At 37.2% G+C, this 23,714-nt stretch overlaps 3 protein-coding genes and 1 pseudogene across 38 annotated transcripts; 2 read left to right on the top strand and 2 right to left on the bottom strand.

Annotated features, from left to right (window-relative positions):
• The first annotated feature begins 151 nt into the window (after positions 1–151).
• LOC103941986 (putative disease resistance protein RGA3) lies at positions 152–12,402 on the top strand. 36 transcript variants are annotated; one of them, XM_048564464.1, is made up of 16 exons: positions 152–506; positions 2,106–3,002; positions 3,771–4,744; positions 4,834–5,092; positions 5,426–5,526; positions 5,821–6,002; positions 7,277–10,157; positions 10,248–10,303; positions 10,419–10,558; positions 10,680–10,852; positions 10,982–11,179; positions 11,286–11,357; positions 11,508–11,572; positions 11,710–11,768; positions 11,922–12,015; positions 12,262–12,402. In XM_048564464.1, exons 6-7 carry the CDS (start codon positions 5,864–5,866, stop codon positions 10,147–10,149), a joined length of 3,012 nt encoding a protein of 1,003 aa, XP_048420421.1. In that variant the 5' UTR covers positions 152–506; positions 2,106–3,002; positions 3,771–4,744; positions 4,834–5,092; positions 5,426–5,526; positions 5,821–5,863; the 3' UTR covers positions 10,150–10,157; positions 10,248–10,303; positions 10,419–10,558; positions 10,680–10,852; positions 10,982–11,179; positions 11,286–11,357; positions 11,508–11,572; positions 11,710–11,768; positions 11,922–12,015; positions 12,262–12,402. The 36 variants fall into 36 exon arrangements, with proteins under 36 accessions (XP_048420421.1, XP_048420422.1, XP_048420412.1 ...); XM_048564465.1 differs by lacking the exon at positions 12,262–12,402 and adding an exon at positions 12,099–12,129; XM_048564455.1 differs by lacking the exon at positions 12,262–12,402 and adding an exon at positions 12,104–12,129.
• Positions 12,403–14,903: 2,501 nt separating this feature from the next.
• On the bottom strand, positions 14,904–18,071 carry LOC103941987 (UPF0481 protein At3g47200-like). The gene is made up of 3 exons (XM_009352186.2): positions 17,946–18,071; positions 15,295–16,643; positions 14,904–15,149 (listed from the first exon to the last, which is right to left on the bottom strand). Exon 2 carries the CDS (start codon positions 16,631–16,633, stop codon positions 15,305–15,307), a length of 1,329 nt encoding a protein of 442 aa, XP_009350461.1. The 5' UTR covers positions 16,634–16,643; positions 17,946–18,071; the 3' UTR covers positions 14,904–15,149; positions 15,295–15,304.
• A 1,712-nt stretch (positions 18,072–19,783) lies between these two features.
• On the top strand, positions 19,784–20,409 carry LOC125468527 (annotated as a pseudogene).
• Positions 20,410–21,466: 1,057 nt separating this feature from the next.
• Positions 21,467–23,690, bottom strand: LOC103941988 (protein OSB1, mitochondrial). The gene is made up of 4 exons (XM_009352187.3): positions 23,098–23,690; positions 22,293–22,431; positions 22,122–22,206; positions 21,467–22,006 (listed from the first exon to the last, which is right to left on the bottom strand). Exons 1-4 carry the CDS (start codon positions 23,559–23,561, stop codon positions 21,738–21,740), a joined length of 957 nt encoding a protein of 318 aa, XP_009350462.2. The 5' UTR covers positions 23,562–23,690; the 3' UTR covers positions 21,467–21,737.
• Between the last annotated feature and the right edge of the window lie 24 nt (positions 23,691–23,714).

The raw sequence follows: 23,714 nt of genomic DNA on the forward strand, positions 1-23,714 counted from the left end.
GGAAGTATTATTGGCACTCCAAAAATCTCATTCTACACTATTCATAAGTGTATTTTTCTTTCCAAATATAGAAGGTTTGGAGGTGTAGAATGATATTTTTAGAATTCTAATAACAATACCCAATATAATAATAAAAAAAAAAGAGAAAACAAAAGATGAGAGGTGGAGGAGGATCGGGAAGAAACGAAAAGAAGGGAAAGGAGTAGAAGGGGGGGAAAGAAACTTCTCCTTCTTCCTCCTTCACTCACGGGATCCCTTTGAAACTATTTTCATCATAATTTCCTCATACGATAATGAAATCACATGAGGTCGGAAGCTATAGTTTCGTAGCGAGGCCGTCTTCAATGTTACCATACCCACCCTTTGAAAACCATTGTATAAAGAAAACGAGGTCCAAACATATTGACGTGTTCCGGCGACTTTTCTCTGTTTTCGGGCAATCCCGCTGGAATCTGGCTCGACCCAAGTGAAAATAATGATTCTCCCCTCGTGGGGTCTCCTCTAGCGTAAGTATTTTCCCAAGGTTTTAACTTTTAGTTTTGGGGTCAATTCATGGTTTCGAATTCTAATTCGATATTTTGTATGCATATTTGAGATGATGCTTGTTGTATTGTTTAGGAGTTGAATCGGAACCGGGTAGTCATGATTGGTTGCATATATAGGGAAGAACATTGAAATCCTAACCTCAATTCTGTTCTCTTTAGGAATTTAAGGGTTGGGTTTGTGTTATAAACATTAATGTTATTCCATAATCGAGGCCAGATACGTTGGAATATTTTGTGTGCCATATTTGTCCTACCCTTTACGCACTGAAAAGAACATTGCTGAAATGGCATTGCCAGATGCTGATGCTGAATATTTGATTGGACAATGCTATTATTAGAGTATTATATGACTCTTGTTTGGGCTGTGGATTTATTGGTGATTCTTTATTTCATTATTTCAGCGGATGAAGAGCTTAAGACTGCTAGGAATTTACATTTTTATATTCAGTCACTTGAATAAACAGTTTGGTTTTTCTATAATAATAGTTAAGGATCGTTGATATGGTTGGGCTAGTGTACTAGTTACGAATAATTATATGAATGTTATAGTTTAGGGATTTCATGTTATTCTATGGATTATCAAACATTATACATATTCTCTTATTGAATACATTACTATGTTTATGAGTTCAAGATCAATTTATTATGGCTGGTATAGATATCAATAGTTGACAGATCCAATTTGGTGTGGTTACTTTTCGATTAAGTATTTCACGTTTATACGTATTATGTTGTTTGCTTAAATTATACAATGGATGTCCTATTAAGTGTAAATGTCTATATGCATGCCTATACTGAAACCAAAATCAAGTTGATGATTCATGTCTTGAATATATATATATATATATATATATATATGTATGTATGTATGTATATGTCTCATATGCCTAGACAAGCTATACAAAGAAAGTATACCGCTTCTATTAGTTATTCTGATTGCATGTATTTAGTAATGACTTGCAGTGGTGATAGGAGTTTATTGAAATGGTGAACTACGAATGGCTTGATCCCTTTACGGTACGTAAGCAGTCTAACGAAGAGGTTAGATGCAACCATAAAGTATACTAAAATTACTACGCAATTCGAATCTTGATTTATGCTTTGTACATATCCTGGAGGCGGGGTATGTTAGATATACTTATACTTGGTGACGTCACGTGTTAATCTTGAACGTATGTTGGGATCGAGGTGTGACAACTCCTTTCAATCATTTTGTATCCCTGCATATTATTGTGATTCAATGAAGCTCCCCGTTAAATGAACTGCACCAAATAGGGGAGGACTTCGCCAAAAACCCCACCCACAACAAAAGTACAACTATAAGTAAAGCTTTATGAGGGGTCGCTCTAAAATTGATCTTAAAATTAACTAGTCCGTCGTTGGTTTGACAATGTTGCATTTGAAGTTATCTGACAATTAACATTATTTCGAATAAAACTTCTGTATAAATTATAAGTTCAAACAAAAGACACTATACAGCTTCTTGACTGTTTTAGGTATATATATACTCCATTGCTGAAAATTCTACTATGCTCATCATAATTCTTGCCAATTCACCAGGAAATTGGGTTAAATTGCCCTTGACCAAAAAAATGATGGTCCGTTGGTGCCAAATTGGGCAGGCAATTGGTGGGCTCCAAGAAGCTCGTTGAACTTCCTTTGTAGCCTGTTGGCAATAAGTAACGACGGGCCTGACGTCAAGTAACTGACCTTAACCCCGTGCACCAAAGTGAACCAAACGGCTCCAATTTGGGCGCCCCACAGCTGTTGGATTCGCTACAGTTTGTTGATCTGGACCATTACATTTCAAACGATAAAAGAAATTTAAAAGATGATGTTGTGCCATGTGGCATTTTGTGGCGTACTTGATATTAAAATTTTGAAAAATTCAACGGTCAGGATTAATCCCATGGTAAAAAATCCAAAAAAAATTTACAACATAAAATATCTAAAAAACTTACAAAGTTCACGCTTAAACAAAAATCTAAGCTGATATTACTAATAGATAATGACACGTGGTGTGATGAAAGTGGTTGAAAATGGAAAAGTATCCTCTTCGGCTCCCTTCCACCTAATTCACCAAGTTCAAAGATCCGGGTCGTTGAAATTTGATCCAACAACTACAACTAGGATCCACTATAAAAACTATAATAGATTGGATCAAATTTCAAGGCCCGGATCCGAACTTGTGAATTTGGTGGAAGGGATCCGGAGTCCTTTCCGTTGAAAATCTCATCGCCTCTCCTTTCAGCTCTTCAAGGAAAACCCACTTCTTGGGCCGTTTTCAACCACATAAAGCTTCACTCTTTTGTTAGTTTCTATGTTTAAAATTGTTGGGGTTTGCAGTTTTGGATTGAAATTTGTGTTTTTGGGATTTGTTGGGTGCTCGCATGTGGAAATTTGGAAAATTTTAGTTGTGGATTGTGGGGAACTGACGCAGTGGCGGTCCCACTTCATGTAAGTTTCTTTTGTTTGTGTGTTTTTGGTGAAATAATGACGAGGAGGGTTGGATAGTTTGACTGGTTTTTTTTTTTTTTTTTGTGAAATTAGAGTGGGATCAATCAAGGTTGAGACTTTTTAGGCAAGAGTAATTGTGAAAGTTATGTTTTTACAAATTTTGTGACTTGGTGGATTTGGAATTTTGGTTATATTAGATATGTGTAAAGAAAATAGTTGAACTGCATGAAGCTTGAGGGGTAACGAGGGTTTTAGGTATTTAGTGACATTCAGGCCATGCTTGATGTCTATTTGATGTCGGCGTATCAGAAATGCTTGAACAAAGAAGAAAGGTGCTCGAAGAGGTGCAGTAGTTAGTTCTTGGTTTGATTAAATTGCTATGTTAATAAAAATGTCCCCTGTAGTATGTTATAGGGTTAAAGTTTTACATTAGTGTTCTTTAGCGACTTGGTTTCAAAATTTTCGTTTTCGTTTGACTTTCCTTGGTCTGTGATGCCAATGGTAGAATGATCATGGAAATTGTTTTGTCTTAATATCTCTGGTAAGAGCGGGTGTGCATTCTTAAAGGACTTGTTTGTCACTCTTTTAAGCTGTTTAATGTGCTCATTTCAGTATGCATCATCCAAAGTCTATAACTGCTAAAAGTAGCACTACAAGGGAGACGGAGCTATCATCTGTTTGGAAATAAGAGCTATAGACATGCCCCATAAGGGTCAATAGGTCTCAGTTGCATATCTAACTTGTTTCCCATGTGTTTTCATCCTGAAGGTTAGAAAAGGTGGGTTCTCTAGACGCGCAGAGAGTGGTTCATCAACACCAAGGATGGCGGCTGATCTCAGATCTCATGTATGTGGTTACATGCTGGAGTTTTCCATGTGCTTGCCAATGTGCTGAGTCTTGTATTCATTGGAATTCGGCTTGAGCAAGAATTTGGATTTGGTATGCATCTGGATTTTTAGCTTCATGTATGTTATCATGCATGTATGGCTACATCCATAAGTGTTTGTAGTAAAAGATAAAGCACACGATATAAGTTGTAGAATAATAAATTAGTTACCAAGTGCAAAACTTTTTTCATAAATCTAGAAGATGGCTTTAGCTACCTTGCGATTAATCTACAGAGGATTTCTATGCATTTGTTTATTGAATTGTAATCCTAGAGTAGTGGTCATGTAGTGCTGGTTGCATTATAACTTACACCAGTATGTTGTTTGGTTTGATGGAAACAAGAGGACGTTTTATTCAGCGGTGAGCAAAGAAAAGAGTTTATACACTGAAAATGGGGTTCAAACTTTAGTTTTAGACATAGTATTCCATTTTACAGAATAAAATTGCTTGAAACAGAAGCTGAGAGATTATTTCAGTTTCCATCACATCTGTGGGAACAACGATTGTTTTAGATATCCTGTACATGTAGACGTGGCGCCTCATTTTGAAATGTTTCAAGATGCCGTCTATTTGAAAAGATTGAAAAAATAATAGTTTGATGCGGATCTACATCATGTACAGTTGTTTTGATGAACTGTTTTAACTAATTGGTTTGAAATTCTAATGTTTTTCGAATTTGTTCTTCGGCAGTTTGAATTGGTTTCCAATATCTCATGTCTGGTTTTGGTGGGAGTTTGCTTTCAGCTCTTTTTATTCAATATGGTATTTCTGTTGGTGCTTCTGGTGCACTTTTTGGTTTACTAGGAAGCATGCTTTCAGAGCTCACATCAAATTGGACAATGTATGTAAATAAGGTAAATAAAATTCTGTATACTCAATGATGCACCTCCTTATAGTATGTGCACTACCCTTTGATCTTACAGTTTCAGATTTCGATCTGCAGTTAGCAGCATTGCTTACTCTCCTTTTCATCATCATAATAACTTAGCAGTGGGAATTCTACCACATGTGGACAACTTTGCTCATATTGGAGGATTTGTCTCCGGATTTCTTCTTGGATTTTTGTTTTTGATCCACCCCCAGTTTAAATGGCTTACCCAACAGAATGCTCCCCCTGGACGTGTTACTACTCCAGTTAAATCTAAACACAAGACGTATCAATATGTATTGTGGGTCCTCTGTTTGATACTATTGATTGTTGGGTAAGCTCCTCCTCGATGTCTGATTCAACTCTTTGACTTCATGAACCTAATCGACTCCCTGCATGAAAGTCTGGTAGCCACAGTTGATGTGTGATGCTCTGTATATGCTTGTTTTTCATCAGAATGGTTTGGAGAAGGCATTGTGTTATCACTATTCTCTTTGTAATACTAATTGATCACTTTGTTGATAGCGGCTTCTACTTTGCTGTTTTGGATTGCATGTGTTGGCAATACTTTGTTGTTTTGTTATTGGAAATAAAGGTTCATTTTCCTCGTATTTGTGTAGTATCAGTATATGCAGGCATTTTCTGACAGAAGTCATGTTTTTGACAGGTATACTCTTGGCTTGGTAACTCTTTTTCGAGGGGTTAATCTAAACAACCACTGTTCCTAGTGTCATTACTTGAGCTGTGTCCCTACATCAAAATGGAATTGTAAGTCACAAAATATTTATTATCTGATAATGTGCTGTACTTTTCTGCGCATATCAACTTCCACCTTAATATTTGATTGACAGAAGTGCTTGCTTATTAATATGATCATGGTTGCATTCAGTCGTTCTAGTTTGGCATGCTGTTTAGTCTAATGCCTTAAAGAAATTAATTTAAGAAATGACTCGCGAAATTCTGTGTCAGGAAATTGCTTCTGCAACGTATTTTGTTAGTACTATAAATTGGTTTTGTACTGACATATTGTTCTTTTTATGCATATATGCACCAATCTTGCAGTCGAGCCAGATAGGGAATCAGCTGAACTTAACGTGCGTAAGCAATGGTAGAAATGGAACATATTCATTGTCGGATCCCAGCCCCTCGTGGACTCAGCAGCTATATGCTGAGCTTTGCAGTTGACCATACATGTACAGATTTCAGATTTGATAGAATGTTGATTGATATGCTTCATTCTTGTAGTAAGTATTCTTTCTCTTTCTTTTGTTTTTTGATGGGTAAAATAGTCTTGTGCATTCACCAAGCAATGGTTCTCATTGTCATTATTCTTTTCATTCTTTTACTGCCTTTGTACCTCTTTTACTGTCTCTCTCATTCTGCGATGTTGCAAGATGATCGGACATGTATACTTTCTAGTTCATCCTCTGGAGACCAACTTTGAAAAAAAATCAACTAAATAAAAAATCGTTTAACCATTAAATTACCATTATCAAAATTTCAGTATGTAACTGAAAAATATAGTTCATTTATTTATTGGATAACAATTAGACGACAAAACAAGTATGAATTACTTTGGTTTTTGGCGAAGTTGGACTGTAAAGTGAGGCGTTAATAACTGGATATGTCTACACTGGTGGAATTCTCTTGCCAGAGACTATGTATCCTAGATTTCTCTATTAAATACAACAGAACATGTTCATAAACTATGAGCAGGTCTAATTTCTTGTTCTTTAACTTTTTATGTACATGATGTGAGGGTTTGTTATTAATATATATAGAACTATGTATCCTAGAAGCCCAAGGGGCATGAGAAACAGACTTAAACAACAAAAACCCTTGATAAAAGGCCATTTCCTCTTGCCCTTGCCCCATAGTTGTTAATATAGTTGGAAAGGAAGAAAAGTGAAAAGGGCATTTCCACTTTGAGGGGGAACCCCTAAATTTCAGCAAGGCTCCCTAATTATGTCACAGACACAGTGGGTTAGTGTCGTATCAAAATAAGGTGTCTTAAGAATGACGTGGTTAGACAATTTATTTGTGGTTTTTCTCCTCTTGAGAGTTGCTAGGGAAAGAACTAGAGCTATTGTGCACCTTCAACTCAGTCAGTTACACTAAAGAAACTTTTCTGTCCCGGTGTCTCTGCGTAGAGAGAAAAAAGAGGACTCCAATTGGTGATTAGCTTAACATTTGGGTATATTTCATTTGACCAAAATGCCCTCTTGTTTTCTTGGATGATTGGCTCCCTCACGGGGCCTCACCTAACATGCAATGCATATCGATCCCTTACGCAAACAAAGACTTCCAAGTTCCAAGTCAATGGATAGGACAGCACAACTACCATTCAATTTACTTTACTTGACTGACCAAAAATAAAAAATTGATTGGCTTGGCAATTGGAATCGTCATATAAGCTGGATAGAAGAGAGGCAATGCCACAAAACATCTTGCATTTTTTGTTCATCATATCTTTTTCCACTGTCAACCAATTTCTGAAGAGAGGTTTAAAAAATGGTAGACGGGATCATTTTCATGCTACTGGGTCGGCTGGCTTCAATAGCTTATGAATATGTGGACGGAGAGGTGAAACATGTTTTGGATGCCAAGAAAGATATTGAAGAATTTGCTGACAATCTCAAAGCTATTCAAGCTGTTCTCGAAGATGCGGAGCAAAGGCAAGTGAAGGAGGCCAGCGTGAGGATCTGGTTAGATCAGCTCAAAGACATATCCTTTGAGATGGTGGACGTGCTGGACAAGTGGAACACTGACATGCTGAGACAACAGGTTGAGAAGCAAGAACGAGAAAGTGAAGATGCTCTTGTTCCAAACAACAACAAGAAGAAGGTAACTCTCTCTGTTTCCCCTAGCTGCTTTTGTTTTGGCAAAGTCAGACGGGTAATTTTCCGTCGTGACATTGCGCGTAAGATAAAAGATTTGAATGGTAGGCTAAGTGCGATTGATGAGCAAAGAAAAAGGCATGAGTTTCAACACATAGAAAGAGGCATTCAACAATTACCTGAACGGCAGAAGACTTCGTCCTTCGTTGTCATGTCAGAGGTATTTGGTCGAGAAAAAGAAAAAGACATTTTGATAACAAAGTTGTTGAGTGATGGTGGAAAAGATCGAAGGGGGCTCCTTATCATCCCTATTCTAGGAATGGGCGGAATGGGGAAGACAACTCTAGCCCAACTAGTTTATAACGATAGCAAGGTTAAATCCCACTTTGAAAAGAGAGTGTGGGTTTGTGTCTCGGACCCTTTTGATGAGATTAAGATTGCCAAATCCATAAGTGGTGATGGTGCCCCAAGTTCAAATGAGTTGGACTATGTCTTGCAGTGCATGTCAAGATCTATCGAGGGCAAAAGGTTTCTCCTTGTCCTAGATGATGTGTGGAGCCACGATAGTGAAAAGTGGGAACAATTAAGGGCACCACTAATACAAAGTGGTGCTCATGGCAGTAGAATATTGGTGACCACAAGAAAGCATGAGGTTGTTGATATGATGAGAGCAACAAGTGACATGATTAGTTTGGGAGGGTTGAGCGAAGGATATTGTTTATCAATCTTCAATCACATGGCGTTTGCTGATAGAGAAGTTGGTGAGTCTAAAGCGTTTGAAGATATTAGTAAGAAAATTGTGGAAAAATGTAAGGGTTTGCCTCTTGCCTCAAAAGCTTTAGGCAGTCTCATGCACAATAAGAGAACAAGGCGGGAATGGCTAGATGTTTTGAATAGCAAGATATGGGATCGAGAAGAGGTGGAGCAAAAAGTTTTCCTACCATTATTACTAAGTTATTATGATTTGGCCCCATCAATCAAATGTTGCCTTTTGTATTGTGCTAGTTTTCCTAAAGATTTTGAGTTTGAGAGAGAATATTTGATTAATCTTTGGATGGCACAAGATTATCTTAATTCAAAAGGGAATAAAGATAAGGGAGAAATTGGTGAAGCATTTTTTGATAACTTAGTTGCACGATCTTTTTTCCAAGATTTGGTGAAAGATAGTGTTAGTGGTAAAGTTATAGGTTGCAAAATGCATGATATTGTTCATGACTTTGTGCAATCTCTCAACAAGAACGAATGTTTGATCATGGATGTTGAGGGTGTTGGCAATGAAGTAAAGGTTTTGGGTGAAAAGGTTCGTCATTTGACCTTAAGGTTGAAACGTGGTGAGCCACTCCCACCTTCTATTGCATATTACAATTGCAAAAATTTACGTACACTCACAAGAATCTCGAACTCGAGGTATGGTTCAACTATTTCTACGATAGACTCAAATTTCATTTTGCAACTAAAATGTCTTAGGACATTAAATTTGCGTAAAAATGGCATAATTGAAGTCCCAAAGGAAATTGGTGAATTGGTACATTTGAGGCATATTGATTTGTCATGGAATGATGGTTTGAAGATATTGCCAGACAGTATATGTGAGTTGTACAATTTGTATACCTTGCGCCTAAATTATTGCAGGTCACTTGAAAAACTACCAGATAACATGGGGAAGTTGATTAGCTTAAAGCACCTTTATGTTTTTGGCTGTGATATGCTGGAGTACTTGCCAAAAGGGATTCGGAGACTACAAAAATTGAGAACAATTGAAGCGTGTGTTGTGGTTTGTGATGAAGATGAGGACAAAGAAGCATTACAAGTGGGAGATCTGAGAGACATGAACCTTGAGGGCCGTCTCAGCATAATATTAAAGGGGAATGTGAAAGATGAGAGAGAGCTTGAGAAAGCACAATTGTGGCACATGAAGCAACTCTTTCATCTCGGAATTAATTCTTACTATGTCCAATACAAGCAGACATCAAGCACCGTTGAAATACTGAATCTTTTACGACCGCACGAAAATCTGGAATCTTTAAGCATTCGTGTGCATTCAGGCGCCAAATGCCCCAATTGGATGATGTCTTTGAACAACTTAAAAATCATCTTTCTATCTGGATGGAGTGAATGCAAGTTTTTGCCTCCCCTTGGGAAATTGCCATACCTTGCAAAACTGACTATAGTGCTAATGATGAAGGTGAAAAAGGTTGGTGGTGAATTTTTGGGAGTAGACCAAGATGAAACGTCAGTGAAATCATCATCATACTCATTTTTCCCAAAGTTGAAAGAACTCGAAATTGCCTACATGGAAGCGTTGGAAGAGTGGGAAGTAGGTGTGGAAGGTTGGAACAAAGAGGATTCTGAAATTTCAATCATGCCATGCCTTTCCTCCTTAGAAGTTCGTGAGTGCCATCACATAAAAACGCTGCCAGACTTCCTTTGCAACACTCCACTGCAGGATCTTACCATTTACAAATGTTCGACGCTTTCTAAGCGTTGTGAACAAGGCAGTGGAGAAGAGTGGCCCAAGATTTCTCACATCCCAAACATCAAAATCAACATTTGACTTCTCATGTAATTGAGCTCTATCTTATTTACTCATTTATCTACGTATCAATTACAAATGCTATCATCAGACTTAATTTGCTTATTTTTCTTCTTCAGAATTCATATGATCTTCAAAGGACATGAGCAATGCGGATCAAGTGGTGACTCGCGAGGTAGGCATATATATTAACCTCTTTGGAAAGGTGATTTTCTTCTTTTATATATATCAAATTAGTAATGATTATTTAACTTCTCATGCACATGTTACTGATTTATGATGCGCTTTAGGAAATTATTCATCTGCACGTACCGAATTCGATATCAAGTTTGCACGGCACACGGATTTGCTTATCTCAGTTGCTCAAGTTTTCGCAGAGCGGATGGGAGCCAAATTAAGGAGTCTCGTGCCTCGGATGGGTGGGGATCATGTAAGTTATGTCCTCTATATCGTGAAGTTTATAATATACCGGTTAAGATTAGTGATCTGATCACTCACGTAGCTTTGAACCCGTGATGTTAATGTTGGGATTTTGTTCTCCCTTTGATCAGGGTGATAAAGCTCGCGTGATTCAGACGATTCTGTTTATGTCAGCAATAAAATGATTCAAACATTCCTCGGAACAAGGCTTCAAACGGTGATGACTGCGTCATTTGCTTTTACCCTGCAGGTGTTGTCAATCATCAATGATTACTCTGATCGGCATTTTAGAAGTGAACATGAGGTATGTATTGAAACAAGTTATTCAAAGAGTATAGATCACATGAATTTACTTCTTGAATTGCTCTAAGAAATTTCAGTTATAAACTTTGGAGACGAAAAATACATGGATGAGGAATGTGTATGATTGCAGAGATTTTGAGGTCACAATGAGAACGATCCAGGGATCTCTTGTTGTATCTTCCTTCCTCAACAGCTTCATTCGGTTTAGCTTGAATGGTCATTTTCTGCTGTCCTCACCGAGGCTGGTGCTTATAACACTGCTAAACAGCAAACTATTTAAACAAAGTTGCCGTACAGAACGCTCTTTCCTTATGTCATCCGCTCCTTGGTATGTAGTATGTACAAATATCGAGGCTCTCTTCTTACGTATTAAAGTTAATCCTTCAGAAGACTTATCCTTTTCATTACACATTGTTATTGTTGTTTCAATAAAGGATTCCCATACCCGTTTCAGTGGGGTGCATGTCTTTGGGATGATGGGAGCAGCAATTGTTAAATCTGCAGAGGTCTAAAATCTATCCTATAAACATTGCTTATGCTTTTTTTGACAATTTCATAACTGATATAGTATCTCAGATCTTTAATTTGGTTCAATGCGTAGTTTTGATTCAGTAAATAATATTTTTTGTTGCAATCAACTGGATCACGTTTTGCAGCAGCACGGCTTTCAGGTGCTACACCTCCTCCAGCAAGTGTAGTGAGCCAGACTACTGACCTGCAGGTGCAAATTGTCATGCCGCTCCTTTCTCCTTCTCTCCCTTGTCCTTTCCATATCTCTGTGAATGCTTTAAAAGAATGGGAAGCAATCACGTATTTTAAAAAGTTAAATAACATGTAGTTGTATATGTTCAAATACAGGTTGTTGGCATGCTGCTTGAAGGAATTTTTGGTGATGCTGTCGGTACCACTGCATCTGTGTAAGAAAGCCTTTTTGCTTGACATATATGTTGATGTTCCCTTTAGATAATTCGTTGAACGTCTTGCTAGTTATCAAAGAATATTGGATATCAATGGAAGAAAGTTTGCTAATAAAGAATAGGAACTCACTCATTTTCCGAAATGTGTTGCAGTGAAAATATTGGCTTGCTTGGATTGACACACATAGGGTAGGGAGCAGGAGTGTGATGCAGATTTCAACTGGTTTCATGTTCTTCTCTATATTTGGTTCGTTCTTTCCTTCTGTTTGACATGTCACACTGTGGGGTTACCGCATTGTGTTTTGACAGTGTTAATTTTACGTTTTTGAGGGAAGTTTGGCGCACTCTTTGCATCGATTCCTTTGCTGATATTTGCTGCCATGTACTGTGTTTTATTTGGAATTGTCGGTGAGTGATTCTATTACCATTTCTAATCTCCTTAGGGTCATTTAATCACCAAAAGGGGCTCACATTTGTTTCCTCTTATCTGCAGCTGCTGTTGGGATCACATTCATTCAGTTTGCCAATAATAATTCCTTGAGAAACATCTATGTTTTGGGTCTTTCCCTGTTTCTTGGGATTTCAATACCTCAATATTTTGTCTCAAACACCAGCCCGAATGGTGTCGGGCCAGTTAAAACAGACAGTGGATGGGTAAGTTACACATAGACTAATTATTACATACGGTGTTTGGATTTGTTTACATGTTTTATTGATGGTTTCGTTTATCTGAAATGCTACATCATTTTGATGGCTGCAGTTTGATGACATATTGAACACCATCTTCTCATTGAGCCTGACAGTGGCGATAATAGTGGGGACGCTGCTGGATAACACGCTTGACGCGAAGTATGCGGTTGACGACAGAGGACTTGCATGGTGGAGACCCTTCCAGAGCAGGAAAGGAGATGTTAGAAATGAGGAATTTTATAGTCTACCTGTTAGGATACGGGAGTACATCCCTACCAGATTTTTTATTAAATACAACAGAACATGTTCATAAACTATGAGCAGGTTTAATTTCTTGTTCTTTAACTGTTTATGTACATGATGTGAGGGTTTGTTATTAAGTTATATAGAACTATGTATCCTAGAAGCCCAAAGGTCATGGAAAACAGACTCAACAACAAAAACCCTTGTTAAAAGGCCATTGCCTCTGCCCTTTGCCCCATAATTGTTAATATAGTTGGAAAGGAAGAAAAATGAAAGGGACATTTCCACTTTGAGGGGGAACTCCTAAACTTCAAAAAGGTTTCCTAATTACGTCACAAACTTAGTGGGATAGTGTCATATTAAACTGAGGTATCTTATGAATGACGTGGTTAAATAACTCTTTTGTGGTTTTTCTCTTCTCCTTTCTCTCAATACCCTTTTAGCTAATTTTGGAGATTATAAAACCCTAAATATATAAATAAATAAATAATAAGCTACATGTCATTTGCTATTATAGTCATTTATGCGCTACTTGAAAGAAAAACTTGTGTAGAACGGTAGAATCACATGTATTTCGATGGTCCTATTTGACCCACTAAACTAACTCATTGTATGAGCTGCTTTGATGTGCATCACTCTGATTCCTGTTAAGACTTACAATTTTGGTTATTAAAAGAATCTTTAATTCTGTATATAGTCATCTTTGCATTTCCATAGTGAGTGACACTAAAGAAACTTTTGTGTACCGGTGTCCCTGCATAGAGAAAAAAAGAGGACGATGACACCGGAGCAAGGAGATACCTATTTTTACAAACGTCCTCTTGTTTGCTTGGTTGATTGATTCCCTCAACTAATATGCAAATATGCAATGTATATCGATCCCTTATGCAAAACAATGACTTCCAAGTCAATGAATAGGACAGCACAATTACCATTCAATTTACTTGACTTGACTGACCAAAAAAAAAATTTGATTGGCTTGGAAATTGAAATCATCATATAAGCTGAACAGAAGATCGGCAATTCCACATACCATCCTGCATTTCTTGTTCATCATTTCTTTTTCGACTGTTAACAATTTCTGAGGCTAAAAAAAGGGCTGACGGGGTCATTTTCATGCTACTAGATCGGCTAGCTTCAATAGCTTATGAATATGTGGAAGGAGAGGTTAAACATGTTTTGGACGCCAAGAAAGATATTGCAGAATTTGCTGGCAATCTCAAAGCTATTCAAGCCGTTCTCGAAGATGCGTAGCAAGGGCAAGTGAAGGAGGCCAGCGTGAGGATCTGGCTGGATCAGCTCAAAGACATATCAGTTGAATATAGAGTACGCAACGAATAAACTAATTGAATATAAAATTCTATTATGATGAAATTGCCAAGAAGACTACATGAATCAAAGACGATACATTTTGACTGAGTTGTTTTTCAAACTAAATTACAAACTATATTTATAGAGATATAAACCTAAGAAACCCTAATGCGTAAATGCCAAAAATACCCTAATGCGAAATCAAATCAAATCTTAATCAATTTCCTATATAAACCTAATAAATTCCAACAATACCAACAATATCCATATCCATGTCCTTCGAGATGGTGGACATGTTGGACAAGTGGAACACATACATTCTAAGACAACATGTAGAGAAGCAAGAACGAGAAGGTGAAAATGCTCTTGTTCCTAAAACAAGAAGCTCTGTTTCCCCTAGCTGTTTTTGTTTTGACAAAGTCAGACGGGTAATTCTCCGTCGTGACATTGCGCTTAAGATAAAAGATCTGAATGGTAAGCTAAGTGCCATTGATGAGCAAAGAAAAATGTATGAGTTTCAAACGATATTTGCTGCCATGTACTGTATTTTATTCGGAATTGTCGGTGAGTGAGTTTATTACCATTTCTAATCAGCTCAGGATCATTCTGTCACCGGAAAGTGTTCGCCTTTGTTTCCTCTTATCTGCAGCTGCTGTTGGGATCATATCCATTCAGTTTGCAAATAATAGTTCCTTGAGAAACATCCATGTTTTGGGTCTTTCGCTGTTTCTTGGGATTTCAATATCTCAATATTTTGTCTCGACCACCAGCCCGAATGGTGTCGGGCCAGTTAAAATATTGAAGCAAGGAGGGAAGTGTCTATATCTGGTACTGGTAGGAAAAACCTACAGTTTGAAAACGGAAGTTTGAATTCCTTCACTGTGAAAGTTTGAACAAATATTTGATACATTAATTACATATCAACAATTTGATAATTCAGACTTTGAAAAGCTCTTCTAACAACCTTCATCACGTCCTTCTGTTTCTGTACAGATACACAACTTAAAATTTTAATTTTTAAATGCATGCGCTCACAGGCTTTTCTAGGATCCGTTCTATGCCGAGGTCTTAAATTTGAAGGAGTACCCCAAGCTTGCTCCCATATATCCTCTCTGATTTTGGAAAACCCACAAGTTCCTGCCACAGAGAGGGCGCATGTTAATGAATATAAAAAAAGAGATGAGTTTACTGCAAGATGTTATTATCAGAAGAGAAATTATAATATGCTTTCTTTGTGAAATGTGAGTGTATTTGGTAGAAATGGGTGAAGCTGCAGACTTACGCTTTGAAGGTTACGTAACAGAGATTATGGAGAACACAGTCTGTACGAGAGTAAGTATGAGGAGAACAACAGCTGCAATGACAGAAATAGAGGCCCAAGGTGTGTTGAAATAATTTTGTTTCAAATTTGCCTTCCATTTGTGCCACGGCTTGCTGCAGTACTTGTTCAGGTCCTCACAAATAGTATCATAATAGAAGTTATAAGCGTTTGGATTAACCCCAGTGGAAATGGAGTTTAATGGAGCAGACCCCTCACTTGTGTCACTTACTAGCCACTTCGCAACTTTTGCGATTTGGTACTCAACAAGCAACTCTACATCCTTTGTGGTTTTCACCAAACCTCCCATGAAGAATGCGTAAGAACTCATGTATAAAGTATCATTAGCATTGTTGGAGAAATGGCATTGTTCAAAGGCAAGGACGTTTCTGATTATTTCAGTTTCAAGCCCTAATGCAATTCTTGGGATTGTCAGAGTCCCATTGGAAGTACTGAATTCTATGCCAAATATATTTTCTGCTGGCCTCGCCTTAAACCTGACTCCGACCTGGTGTAGCTCCGTCAAGCTGGGTATGTTAAGAGATTTGAGTTTCCCTCCGGCTTTTCGTTCCGACGGAAGAAGGATTTCAAAAACTCTTTTGAAAAGATCAACAAAATGTGCCACTGATTTATAAGTCTCCATGTTGTCATCTAATTTCTTCACCGGCAGTAGATGTTTGAAGAACTCGAAAGAAAGACTAATTATTGAAGTAATGTTGTGAGAACTAGAAGGGAGTGAAGTTTTGCATGCTTCAAAAAGATCCTCAAGAATGAACAATGGCAGCTGATTTTCAATCAACCACATATCTTTCCATATGTCCTGTAACATCCTTGGCTTGTTAAATATGCGATCATTTTCGTCGACGAATTCATGGTATCTGTCCTTCAATAGGACCTCGATGGTGAATGCGGCATCCACTAGAATGATTCTTACAAATTCATCGCTACTATACTTAATAGGTTCTGCATAACAACATCTCAACCTCTCTTCTTGGTCCTTTATTGTCTTTATATGGTCCTCCAGGCTTACTTTGGTCCGATCCATAAAATCTTTCAGGTATCTCTGTTTGTGCTCGTCCAGTATGGGGTTTAAGCCTTTCCTGCCATGGTGAAGCGGGGCTATCGAGACAGCCTGAGGCGTGTATAGCTTTTCATTCACACACCGTATACGCTCAGGAACTCTGTAGATACAACATGAAGAGGACATGGGAGACAGGGTGGTGAACTCTTTTCTCATCGAATTTGCTAATGGGGTGTACTGGTTTTCTATGTCGTTGGGAGCAGTTTCATTGCTTGTTTCCATTTCCCAGCTCCTGATAATGATATGCCGTTGTGATTGTAATACAAGAGAATGATGATTATTACATATTACTGAGTTACCATCATAACAATCAACAAATCTTCATCATTTTACTATCATATTACTGATCAGGATAACTATAGTACTATTCTAGCAAATATAAAAGGATAATGTTAGGGTGGACAAATTTTTAAACCAAATTTGTAAATCAAATGACGTGTCACCAATAGAAAACAAACACATTAATCAAAGTAATAATTCAATTATCAACATCCACATTATTATCATTTGGTTTACAAAATTTGATTTAAAAATTTAGTATTTCTACCATTACCCATAAATATAGATGAGTTATGGAGGTAGTTGATTCCTTCCAATCCAATTAGTTCTTGCTTAATTTTTAAGAATAAAAAAAAGTCAATTTTTGGTTCCAATCCCTAGTTGACCAAAATCTTAGACTGAAACTTTACTAATTTGAACTTTGATTGAAGAACAAATTATTAAATTTACAGATGCTAACATGTAAATATTTTATTAATGAAATAATAACATGGATAAAAAACAAAGTGCCTTGATCAAAAATTGAAAAGGAATAAGGTTACAATTAATGGAATAGAAAAATGATGGATCATAACCTAATTTCTCCATAAAAAAACTAATGACTAATCCACTGGCTAAGCGAGGATTTCATGTGGGGAGAGATCTCTTACAAATGTTTAAAAAAAATATATATATATATATATATATATATATATAAACGGATAGTTTCCACAAAACTACTAACAAAAACATAATCTATACTCTTATTAAGAGAACCCTCCTTGTCACTTTTTGTCACTTTTTTCCTATTTTGCCCTCACTTTTGATACACAATACTTACATAAGGAGGGTAAAATAGTAATTTTGTATCTTTTGAGAAAATGACAATTTTATCCCTATTGTTCCTATTTTACCCTCGCTTTTGATACACAATATTTACATAAGGAACACAAACAGTAGTTATGTAATTATGCACTTATTAAGAGAAATTGTTCCACCATCATTATTTCATACTCTTTTTAAAATTTTAAAAATTAATCACACTCCTTAATAAAAAAAAAAAACTGAAAAATAAAATGAAATTGTTCACACACACAAAGTGTACTATTAACCCAAAATAACATATGCATCGATAATATTACCGATTCACAATAATCATAATTAAAAGAAAATTGACAACCAATTAAAACTTTTGCAATATATCAATTTAACAAAATCAAATCAAAATTTACAAATTACAAACCCCAACACTCAAGTAAGTAAGTAAGAAGCTTACCAGAAATTCAAGACTTCCTCTGTTGGTAGAATGTGAGGGTTGCAAGTTATAAGTTTTTGTAAAAAAGAAAATAAATGATATTATCATATAGTGACACATGAACTCTTATATAATGGGGAGAAAGTTAATAATATTCTTAAACCATTTTTTATTGCATAGAGGGGCTAGAGCATCGAATAGCGTTACTAATTTGCCTTGGGTGTCGTGTGGCTCCAGATCTCTCGTACCAAAGCCATCCAATTAATTAATCCGGACATTTGAAATTCGATCTAACAGTTAAAATTATTATCTTTTAAATAGACCTTATGTTTGTAGCTATTGAATCAAATTTCAAATATCTAGATTAATGAATTGGGTGAATTTGGTGGGAGAGATCCGAAGAGAATCTCTTCCCTTGGGTGTGGAGGTGTTGTACAATATGAGCAAGAAATCTCTGCATATTCTTAAACCATTTTGTATTCTATAGAGGGGCCGGGAGCATCGAATAGCGTTACTAATTTGCCTTTGGGTGTGGAGGCGCTGTACAATTTGAGCAAGAAATCTCCGCATATTCTTAAACCATTTTTGAAGCATTTAAATTTGAATGAGTATCATTAAAGCTGAAAAGAGGATGTACCCTTAAGTAGGAGTGGGCATAAAAACCGCCAAACCATGAATCGAACGTTTAAAAAAAAGGATTAAAAAATTGTGTTGATTGAAAAACTCAAACCGGTCAAGAAACCAAACCGGTTTAGCCGGATTTCGGTTCCGTTTTTTACTTCTCAAAAATTAATTGAAACCAAACCGTACCAACTTAAATATAAATTAATTTATGATATAATTTTTACATAACTATCAGACTTGACATGCATTTACAGAACTATCAGCCCAACAATCCAATTTATTTTTACAACCTCATCGCATAATAACTGATAAAGTGATATCTTTGTTTGCAACCGTCGAAGAATTTCGTCAAGCAACCGCATGTCACACCAGACAGGTAACATCCAGGATATGGGGTCATTTTCATCCGGTGATGCAATGCGATGGAACCTCAATAAAATCTCGATGATGAAGACATAATCGACGAGCTAACAGAATCCAGAACGAAATGAATGACATATGTACATCTCCAGAATCAAGTTTCTGCTCCATCTGTTTTGTCTCCTTGAAGATACTTTTTCTAACTAACTTTAAGCCACCACCATTGGCGCTCAATTCCCCGTCATGACATTGCACTTAAGATAAACGATCTGAATGGTACGCCAAGTGCCATTAATGAGCAAAGAAAAAAAGTATGAGTTTCCACACATAGAACGAGGCATTCAACAATTACTTGAACGACACACAAAAGACTTCGTCTTTGTTGTCATGTCAGAGGTATTTGATCGAGAAAAGAAAAAAGACATTCTGATAACAAAGTTGTTGAGTGATCGGAGGGGGCTCCTTTGTTTGAATTTATGGTTAGCCACATGCATAGATTACAACCTAATACAGGGGACGAAGAGCACGCAAATCTGATGAAGCTATTACTGAATGATCGAGGAAGAGTCTTCTACTCGATGGGGACCTTATGTTCTCACTAGAATAGGGCTAGTTACTAAAAGAACGTGTTCCTCTTGAGCAAGGACTAAACCATTTTATAGACGTGTAACCACAACCGTTTCCATCACAGAAACTGCTTGACAAAATTGCATGCCCATGTTTAACCTTATTGTTCTACTTTAAAGGAAAAAAACTTATTCAAATATTAATTCTAACTGATTCCAGTTTCAGCCAAACTCAAAATCCTAATGAGAGAAGTATAGATTCCAATAGGTTCCAACATCCTTAGCATCCCTATTCAAGGGATGGGAGGAATGGCAACTCTAACCCAACTAGTTTATAATGATGGCAAGGTTAAAGCTTATTTTGATAAGAGAGTGTGGGCCCTTTTGATGAGATTAAGATTGCCAAATCCATAAGCGGTGCTGGCGCCCCAATTTCAAATGAGTTGGACTATGTCTTGCAATGCATGTTAAGATCTACCTAGGGCAAAAGGTTTCTCCTTATCCTATATAATGTGTGGAGCTACGACAATGAAAAGTGGGAACGATTAAGGGCATCACTAATTCAAAGTGGTGCTCATGGTAGTAGAATATTGGTTACCACAAGCATGAGGTTGTTGAGATGATAAGAGCAACAAGTGATATGATTAATTTGGAAGAGTTGAGTGAAGGAGATTGTTTATCAATCTTCAATCACATGGCGTTTGCTGATAGAGAAGTAGATGAGTCTAAGGCGTTTGAAAATATTAGTAAAAAAATGTAAGGGTTTGCCTCTTGTTGCAAAAGCTTTAGGCAGTCTCATGCACAATAAGAGAACAAAGAGGGAATGGTTAGGAGTATTGAACAGTAAGATATGGGATTGAGAAGAGATTGAGCAAAAAGTTTTCCAACCATTATTACTAAGTTATTATTATTTGGCCCCACTAGTCAAATGTTGACTTTTGTATTGTGCTGGTTTTCCGCAAGATTATAAGTTTAAGAGAAAGTATTTGATTAATCTTTGGATGACACAAGATGATCTTAATTCAAAAGGGAATAAGGATAACGGAGAAATTGGTGAAGCATTTTTTGATAAATTAGTAGCACGATCTGTTTTTCAAGATTTGAAGAAAGATAGTGTGAGTGATAAAATTATAGGTTGCAAAATGCATGATGTTGTTCATAATTTTGTGCAATCTCTCACCAAGAACGAATATTTGATTATCGAGAGGCTGAGGGTCTTGGCAATGAAATAGAGGTTTTGGATGAAAAGGTTCGCCTCTTGACCTTAAGGTTGAAACTTTATGAGCCACTCCTACCTTCTAAGGCATATTACAATTGCAAAAATCTACATACGGTCACAACTCTTAATTCATCCATTGATACGATAAACTCAAATTTCATTTTGCAACTGAAGTGTCTTAGGACAATAAATTTGAATGGCAATTTCATCCATGGAATACCAAAAAAAATTGGTAAATTGGCACATTTGAGGCATCTTGATTTGTCACGCAGTTATCATTTGAGGATATGTGAGTTGTACATTTTGTATACCTTGCGCCTTTATAAATGTCATTCACTTGAAAAAACTACCTGATAACATGGGAAAGTTGATTAGCTTAAAGCACCTTTATGTTGATCATTGTATTGTTCTGGAGTAGTTGCCAAAAGGATTCGGAGGTTAAAAAACTTGAAAACAATACATGAGTGTGTTGTGGTTTGTGGTGAGGATGAGGACAGAGCAGTATTACAATTGGGAGATTTGTTTCATTTGCTTATTTTTCTTCTTCATAATAATGTGGACAGGACAGTGTGGTGACTCCCGAGCTAGGCATATATATTAATGGTAATTTAACTTCATGTGCACATCTTACTAATTTTTGTCTCACTTTTAGGTAATTTTTGACTCACTTTGAGAATGATTGTATACTTTTTTATTTAATTTTGGTGTGTGGTGCTTTTCTCTTTTGACTGGATTGAAATTTCCGGTAAAATTTTTACAAGGGCCCGTTCCAATGTGCGGTGCACCCTATTCTTTCTTGTATGCATTCTTCCATAATATGCTAATGAGTACATTCAGTAAACTGGAGAAAAGATTAAAACACAACATTCGAAGCAAATCAGGAAACTGGAGATGCTTCTACAATAGGCACCATCTGATTAACTAAAGCACCTACTGCACAATCGAATTGTATCCGAATATCGTAAACTCAAATATTCGCTCCATCTTTGGTAGAAGCATGTCGTAAGGCCCCAATACAACAATCTGTTACTTCAAGGCCTGCACCTACTCATCGTACTGCCACTCTGACACACAGGAACGTTGTTCACCGTGTCTTTGTTTTGGCATTCTCTCATCAAGCAACTGGAGTTGTTTTTCAATCCACGGAGGATCATTTCGCGACAGCCAGAGGGCTTCGCCCGTATCCTTGTGCTTGAAATCTGGTTGTCTCGGATTCTTCTTACCTTCCCTGTTATCCCACCATTCATATGGATTGCTAAAAAACACTTGCCACAAGTGAAGGCGATCCTTATACTTGTCCAAATCACCTCCACCTAAAGTTTGGAGGATTAAACATGACGAAAGCATATAAAAAGCTCGGCAACATCAAATCCAACCACATTGCAAGATAGCAAGCAACAGTTCACGAGACATTGTAACATGCAGTACCTTCAATGCATTGTGGTTCCTTGTGATTTTTGGAGCTCAATCTGTGTCCATGTTGTGATACGTAATTCAACTCCTTCACGTCTAACTATGACGAAAATCCAATGATCATTGTTCAAATTTGTGAAACAGGAATAAAAAAAACGTTGAAAAGAACTAGAGGCAATGTTCTACCTTATAACGCATACTCAAATTCCCATTCTGGTCAACCTTCGTGTAAGAACCCAAACGGCCAGAGACATAAATAAAATCATTCGGTTTCAAATGTTTGACGGACAATTCTGCCATCTCCTCCCACATCTTCAGCAATATCCTGTTCAGAAATTCTGCATGAGATTGCTAGGTTTCAAAACATCCCATCAAGAACTTCAACACAAAAGCATGTATCACGAACAAAGATCAACATTTGGGGACCAACTCCTCCATGTTTCCAATACAACTGAATGTACTATCAAACTTCTAAAATTGGAATCAAACACCGTAAAACGTAAACCTAAATAAAAGTATTGGCCACAACTATAACAAAGATGAAACCTTTCATCACAAATTGTACAATTAAGTTCATCCCTAAGACAGTATTTTCAAATAGGGGAGCCACATAAATTACTAGTCTTGCACTAATGGTAAATGGGTCACCCAGTTACTAGTGCCTTTTAATCCTCCATGCCTCCACTAAAAGCGCGTATGAGCATAAATGCTTCCAAAATGGACCGTTAGTGTAATATGCACAAATACAACCGATTACAAACTTTTAATCAAAAACCGAACTAGATGAACGCTAAACAGACATTGAGCCGTATATCAACCACGATCTAGTGCCATTTACTGTCCGTTTCGCGCCTCAATTATTTGTTAAAAGTTTGTAACCGGTTCGAGTTGCCCATATGTTCCAAGAAATAGTACTTTGAATTGCAATTCCAACAGAGATATTTTGATTTCATCGAAGCCAGCAAGAAAAGAAACTGATGGTTTAACTGACCAAAAACTGCTCTCAGATTTCGGGGAGTTTCTGACGCGAAGGCCGGTGTGAACTCCAAAGGGGCCGCCGTTGTTGTTCACGACCCGAAGGGGGTGAGTCACGGTACCGATAAAGCTACCAGAGTTCCCCAAATTCAAATTCTCCTCCCAACGGCGCCGCGTGATTGCTCTCGGACGCTGGAACTTGAGTTTGTTTCGGTAAATGCCGCTGCCTTCTTCTTCGTCGCCGTCGTCGGAGGATGAGAAGGAATTCGAAAAACTAGGGTTAGTGGCTGAAGAGAAAAGGGAGAGCCTTTGGGAGAACAACAGTGAGGGAATTGGCTTGCTGATGGAGAGTAGACGACGAAGCGCCTTCATAAGCGTACGATGATCGCGGTCATGCGGTTGAATTTTGGTGGGTTTTCTCAGAGTTTCTGACAGTCTGGTTATATGCGATTTCGGCGGGGTTAATGTTTTCTGGATCATTAACAATAGGCCTGCTTCATATGCCACTGATCTTGAGAAGAATTCGGGAGTATTTCGGAATAATTATTTTAATTATTTTTTTTTAAATTAAACATAAATAGTAATTGATAAAAATTAATAAACAAACATGATTCATAAATCTTCAAAATCCTT

The sequence above is a fragment of a genome, unplaced genomic scaffold (genome assembly GCF_019419815.1).
Source record: "Pyrus x bretschneideri cultivar Hongxiangsu unplaced genomic scaffold, Pyrus_bretschneideri_v1 Contig39, whole genome shotgun sequence".
Lineage (NCBI taxonomy): Eukaryota > Viridiplantae > Streptophyta > Magnoliopsida > Rosales > Rosaceae > Pyrus > Pyrus x bretschneideri.

Coding starts and splice junctions, on each gene's coding strand:
- LOC103941988 (XM_009352187.3), bottom strand. CDS start 23,561: ATGATCCAGAAAACATTAACCCCGCCGAAATCGCATATAACCAGACTG. Junction 22,432..23,097: donor AAATCTGAGAGCAGTTTTTG/GTCAGTTAAACC, acceptor ATTTCTGAACAG/GATATTGCTGAAGATGTGGG. Junction 22,007..22,121: donor GGAACCACAATGCATTGAAG/GTACTGCATGTT, acceptor TCCAAACTTTAG/GTGGAGGTGATTTGGACAAG.
- LOC103941987 (XM_009352186.2), bottom strand. CDS start 16,633: ATGGAAACAAGCAATGAAACTGCTCCCAACGACATAGAAAACCAGTAC.
- LOC103941986 (XM_048564464.1), top strand. CDS start 5,864: ATGGTAGAAATGGAACATATTCATTGTCGGATCCCAGCCCCTCGTGGA. Junction 6,003..7,276: donor TGATATGCTTCATTCTTGTA/GTAAGTATTCTT, acceptor AAAAAATGGTAG/ACGGGATCATTTTCATGCTA.